Source organism: Lytechinus pictus, chromosome 17 (genome assembly GCF_037042905.1).
Source record: "Lytechinus pictus isolate F3 Inbred chromosome 17, Lp3.0, whole genome shotgun sequence".
Classification (NCBI taxonomy): Eukaryota; Metazoa; Echinodermata; class Echinoidea; order Temnopleuroida; family Toxopneustidae; genus Lytechinus; species Lytechinus pictus.
In genome coordinates this window covers 827556-834446 of record NC_087261.1, presented here as the reverse complement: position 1 = coordinate 834446, position 6891 = coordinate 827556, and the positions used below count along the sequence as shown (strand labels likewise).

Below are 6891 nucleotides of genomic sequence, written 5' to 3'. Positions count from 1 at the left end.
ATACTAATTAGATTATTCCTCATTCACGCATGAGTGAACAAAATCAATTCGAAGAAAGGATGCCAAAAAATAATTTGGCGGGGGGTATCTGAATTTCAAAAAGAAAGTCACATGACTAAAAAGTTCAATATCTGCTCTTTTATTTGATACCTTAATCACAGAAAATAGTCAAGAATTGAAAAAGTTATGATCCTCGAAACAATGCTTGTATTTCCATAATTTCATTAAATAAACGTGTTTTCACCAGTATCCCACTGAGCTATCGCACGGTATAACAAAAGACATAATGCATGGCTGATCGTAAACAAAACGGAGCGTGGAGCGAGTCTGGACGCTAGCCTGTAAAACCTCTTCATTTCATGAAAATATTGAAAATAAAGCCTTGTTTCAAATAACCAGAACTTTCTTATTTCTTGACCATTTTCTGTGATTAAGATTAAAGTATCAAATAAAAGAGCAGATATTGAACTTTTTAGTCATGTGACTTTCTTTTTGAAATTCAGATACGCCCCGCCAAATGATTTTTGGCATCCTTTCTTCGAATTGTTTTTGCTCACTCATGCGTGAATAATAAATAATCTAATTAGTATCAGATGAAAGAGGAGATTCTAAGCTTTACGTTGGTAGGTCATTTGTCTATTGTATTTATGATAAAGTTATAATAAATCATCACTAAATCTCGGTTTGGTTTTTTGTGGGACGCACTGTATATCATGTTCGCTTCAGCATGTGACTCATACTTAAATCTTGTGAAACACCCCAAGGATTACCCCCATATCAATCATTTTTATTGTGTTTCTTTGGCAATAGATTCTGGGATCTATAGATGCAAGTATTGTGGATCACTCTATGCCATTCCTCTTGTCTTAGCAAGGCATCTCAAGTACAAACATGGGTTGTCCGGTGTTTTCCTATCAGGAGATGGATCAAGAGGAGACAATTCGAAATACAGTGGACCAATGAATGAAACCTCTGACAATATCAATGAACATCTAGCTGATGGCAACAGAACTTTCAAATCAGAAAACCACATTATGCCACAGATTACATCATTTGAATTCTCGTATCTTGTAAGACGTAACTGCAGAGTTGACAAGTCCTATGAATGTAACGCACGCAGTGACGCTTGTGCAGGACACATACAAAACCAGGAGAATACAGGAGAAACAAATTTTGTTTGTGATCATTGTGATGAAGCCTTTACTAATAGGCGTGCTTTAAAAGGTCACCAACGAATCCATGCAGATGGAATGCCCTATGCCTGTGATCAGTGTGGTAAGGTATTTAACTATCCCATTCATCTTGCAAAACACAAACGAATCCACACAGGTTACAGGACCTATGAATGTGATCAATGCATTAGGGTATTCAAAAAGGGTGGAGATTTCAAAGTGCATTATAAAATCCACACACGTGAGAAGCCTTATGCATGTGAACAGTGTGGTAAAGTATTTATTACAAAGAATTATTTAGAGAGGCATATCAAACAAATACATAACGATGAAAAATCTTATGAATGTGATCAATGTGGTAAGGCATTTAATCAACAAGGTAAACTAACAATCCATAAACAATCTCACACAGGTGAAAAGCCTTATAAATGTGATCAATGTGGGAAGACATTAAATAATAAAAGTCATTTGGAAGAACATAAACGAACCCATACAGGTGAGAAGCCCTACGTTTGTGATGTATGTAGTAGAGCATTTTGCCGTAAACAAACTCTTACCCTGCATAAGCGAAACCATACTAGTGAGAAGCCTTGCATTTGTGATCAATGTGGTAAGGCCTTCAAAAGGCCGACATATCTCGCAAGACATAAGGTAATCCACACAGGTGAAAAGCCCTATGTATGTGATCAATGTGGTATGGCATTCAAAATGAAACAATATCTCACAAAACATAAACTTATCCATACAGGTGAAAAGCCGTACATATGTGACCAATGTAATAAAGCATTCACTGAAGAGAGACATCTTGTAAGACATAAGCTAATCCACACAGATGACAAGCCTTATGTATGTAACCAATGTGATATGGCATTTAAACAAAAATATGATCTCACACGCCATATAAGCACTCCCATAGAGGCGAGAAGCCCAATGTTTGTAAGCAATACATTAAGGCATTCAGTCATAAACAATCCAGGCGCAACCATAGCCAAACAGGTGTCAAATCTGTACTAGTATGTGATAAGTGTGGTAAGGAATTTGATGATTCTAGTTCCCTCAATACACATAAACAACTCCATGCAGGGGAGAAGCCTTATATGTGTGACCACTGTGACCTGTCATTCTGTTTCATAAGTCTTCTAAAAAAACACAAACGAATCCATACCGGTGAGAAACCCTATATCTGTGATCAATGTGGTATGGCTTTTCCGTTTTCGTGATCGCAGTTATTTGAAAATGCATTACCGAATCCATACAGGTGAGAAGCCCCACGTATGTGATTACTGTAGTAAAGCATTTCATCGTAAACATGACCTTACAAGGCATAAGCAAATCCATACAGGTGAAAAACCGTTTTTATGTATAGAGTGTGGTAAGTCGTTTAGAGACCACCAGAATTGTCAGAGGCATGAACGAATGCATAAAGGCAATAAGCCTTATGTATGTGGTATCTGTGATAAAAGATTTAGTCAATCTTATCATCTCACAACTCACAAACGAATTCATACAGGTGAGAGGCCCTACGTTTGTGATCAATGTGGTAAGGCGTTCAATCAAACAAGCGCTCTAACAACTCATAAACGAATCCATTTATAGATGTAGATGTCATGTGATGTGGTTGTCTTCAGTGCTGTTAAGTGTGTACAGTCAAATCAATTTTGGGGAAATATAAAAACTTGTGAATTTTCCAGACCATCATGTTTCTGAAAGAAGGAAAAGAACGCTAAACCACTCATATATGGAAGTACAAATTTAAAAATAAAAATTATTGATATTAAAAATAAATCATAGCAATTAAGGTTTTGAGACCATGATCCCTTATCCTGGAAAAGTGAGTACAACAACAAAACCTTGCATCTTTTAAAAGTACAAAGGCTAAAAATTATTTTGAGCAATTGTGGGGGAACGAGAACAAGAAACCATTCAGAGCATTACTTGCTGTGGCTGCCAATTTATAATTTATTGTTACAAATTTTGTATTTTTAAAAGAATTCGAAACTTTCCTGGTATTCACTCCGGAAATATGGAATATAAAAATAAAAAATCAAATCAAAGAAACTTGTAAGCTTTTTTAAAATATTGTATAAAAAGTAATGAGATAACTCCTGTTATTCTTAGAGATAATTTGGGTAATTCAGTGATAGTTTATTAAAAAAAAAAACATTACGATTCAGATCACTCATTCCATTTCTACCTTCTCACGCAGTTCCTTCTCCACTAGAACTCCCACTATTACATCACAATATACACCCGCACGTACGTACCCCTTCTTGCTCATCAGCTCGTCACATACATCCATTTTTAATTTACCCACATTCCATATCCCTAACCTCACCCAGGCTTTGGCCAGGCTAAGCCACCTGCATGATGGGCCTCCCATCATCAAGCCTCACTGTGCGACCCGGAATGAGGGTTTGTACCATCCTTTTTAGGGTAGGCCGGTGCTACCGACCCAAGCCTTCAGTCGGCTGGCAGGCTGGTGCCCACACTCTAAAAAAGAAATGTTAATTAAACATTTGAAAGGTTGGAGGCGTGACAACATTTTCTAAATGTTGCATTTACCACTTTAAATGGTTCTACCCAACGCTTAAAATGTTGGATTAAGCTTTATACAAGGTTGGGTGTAACATTAATTGGAAAAGGTTGTCACTCCTTTCAAATGTTGATTTAACATTCAAATTTTTAGAGTGCATGCTTTCGAATGGAGTTTAATTTACACCCAGATGCCTTCCTATCACCAATCTGAGACAGATGGTAGTGGTAATTGTGTCTTACTGGGATACCATTAGGAATTAAGACCCTGAGGAGACCCTCTTTTTAAGTCCCTGTGGTATTTCCTATCGTATTTTTAGTATCACACGTTTACCATAGAGTATGCATTTGAAGTACCACAAGAATCTGCTTGGGGCTGCTTGGGGTTTTATCCTTGTGGTATTTTCTATGGTATTTCAGTGGTATTTACCTGTGGTAGTTACCTGTTGTAGTTCCCTGTCGTATTTCCCTGTCGTATTTTGTGGCACCACGTGATATTACAGTATCACAAGAATTACCCATATAACACCACAGAAATACAACAGGAATAGCATAGGACATTTTTTTGTAAGGGAAAGTATCTGTAGCGTCCGTAACAACAATGATTTCTAAAGCAGTTAATTCTCATTTGCACCGAATATAGGTAATGACAATTGATTATGATATTTCAATTGGCTGTAACTATTAAGTAGTAACTGTCAACTTTGAGCCCATTCATCTTGAGTTGTTTTTAGTGTTGTGTAGCTAAATATTTTGAATCTTGTAAAAGAAAAAAGAGTAATGAACAAAATTCTGATATTTTCATAAAATTTGTGATAATTACAGAGTCGACAGAGACGTAGGTATTGAACATAGACTCAGTCGCAATAAAAAATGATTGTGTGTAATGTTGGTGTGTGGGTGTGTTCATGTGCATTGCTGCCTCTTGTGTGTGATTGTTAATCAATGTGTGTATGTATTTCCTCATTGATTACCTTTTTCTAATTCTATATTTCCGTTATTTTATTGTAATTATTTTGTTATGTATCCTATATATACAAAGAGCCAACCTTTACAAGCTTCAGCTCCGTGTTGGTTCTAACCATTCTAATGTATTTTTTTTAAATTTAATTACATATATTATTTGTATTGGTTCTAATAAATGAACTATGGAAGTGTGCAGGCGAGACTGCCAGAGTTGTTCAACCTGAAATTAGTTTGACTTTCTTAATTGCGAAATTGTGATGTCAAAAAAGATATTCTCTCTTGGTTTCAACATTGAATTAAATCTTCAAATTTATGAAGTAGGCCCTAATTAAGGTATACAAAAAATCAAACTTCAGAAAAAAACGTTATATTATATACCCTGGTCATTAACACCCTTCATGTACCTAGCCGCCATCGGTCTCCTCTATTTTATCATTTTGTTAGTCTAGTCAATGGTGGGCTAGAATGGTGATGTTTCAGATCACAGAGAGGACCAGCTCCATAGATACATCTTCTCACTGTTAAAAATGAATTCCTTGACCAAAATAACATATAAAATTTAAATAAAATTGACGCAAAAATCATTATAGTATAATGCAGAAGCCGAAATATACAATTTTAATGAAAATGGGTGGTTCAACGACCATTTTGCCCCAACTGGTTTTGGGGGCAGCACCCCCTCAATGTTCGTTAGACCAAAATTTCCGGAGAAATGTGTCAAAATATTCAGGAGCAAAAACTGCTTTTGGGAGCTGGTCCTCTCTATGATTTGAAACATTGACATTGTTTTTCCAATGATGTAGCCCACTAATGATACATTTTGTTGATATTTTTTCAATTTTTAAGACCATTGTATTATTGTTTTATATACCTGTATATTCCATTTGTAACTATATGTTATGTTGTGTACTAATTTCTGATGTGAATGCATAAATAAAAAAAAATCGATTTAAAAAATAAGCTTATGCATGCTTCGCACTCGCATTGTTTATTGACATTCATAGCTTATTCTTCGTTAAAAAAAAAACTTGTTAAATTTTTAAGTTTTCAAGTCAGAATATTAAGATTTTTTAGCTCGCGCTTGCATCATGTTATATTGATTATGATACCCTTTATTTTCATGAATACAAAAAAGTGCATAGTAATGATAGAATATCCCGTTTTAATCAGCTCATGCTTGCAATAATAAATTGTTGAGATACATATACATGTAGTTCTTTATCAAACGTGACTTTTATGTCCAGTTTTCAGGTCAGGGAAATGAAAAATGTTCAGCTCTTGAGGCGAACTGTTATTAGCGACCGTCATGTTGTGAACAGTTCATTCATGCCTTACTACGACCTGTTTTAAGGTCCAAATCTACTTTAAAACAAATATGAGCTCATGCCCAAACGCTGTGTTCTTTATTAATCAAGTACTGTGAGTTTTTAGGCCGGAAACTGAAAAAATATTATTAGCGCGCTATATTTGCGCTCACATCAATTATAATGAAACCTATCCAGGGGGCCGTTTCATAAAGCTGTTCGTAAGTTAAGAGCGACTTTAAGAACGACTGGTGATCATTTCTTATACGCGCTTAACTATTGCAATGAATGCATCATTTACCACAAGAAAGGATCACCAGTCGTTCTTAAAGTCGCTCTTAACTTACGAACAGCTTTATGAAACACCCACCAGGGGTCCGTTGCAGAAAGAGTTGCGTTTAAACGCAAGCCATAAAATCAATCGCAAGTCCCAAATGCGCGCTGTTGATTGGTTGAAAATCAAGTTGCGCATGATTTTTAGAGTTGCGATTGATTGCAACTCTTTCTGCAACGGGCCCCTGACCTGGGAATAATGATGAAAAATGCTTATAAGGTCACATTCAGGTAGGAATATCGAAATTACAGCTTGCGCCAGCATTATTTGTTTGTTTGGATACCCACCCTCGTCATGATTCCAGTCATGATTGCATAAAGTGCTTAGAATATCAAGGATAGGTTGCAAACTTAAAATAAAATCAGCTTTCGCTTCTCGCATGCATCAATTGTTTAGTTATCAGATTTTATCCTGTTCATGGTTACAATGCTTCTAATGTCCTGTATAGGCCTATAGCTCTAAATCTGAGAAAAACAGCTTGCGCTTCGCGCTCATGTAGGCCTACTATATATGTTCTTTATTTAAAATGTGCTCTCCAGCTTTTAGGTCGGAATTTTTAAAAAAAAAAAAAATTGGATATGTG

General features: G+C 35.9%; 1 protein-coding gene across 1 annotated transcript in view; it reads left to right on the top strand.

Moving 5' to 3' along the window:
- LOC129280978 (zinc finger protein 107-like) overlaps positions 1–4922 on the top strand; it is a 49245-nt gene extending 44323 nt beyond the window's left edge. Inside the window, exon 7 of the mRNA XM_064112539.1 lies at positions 811–4922. Within this exon, the coding sequence (XP_063968609.1) occupies positions 811–2186 (1376 nt within the window). The 3' untranslated portion in view covers positions 2187–4922. The remainder of the gene's footprint in view (positions 1–810) is intronic.
- Positions 4923–6891: the final 1969 nt, after the last annotated feature.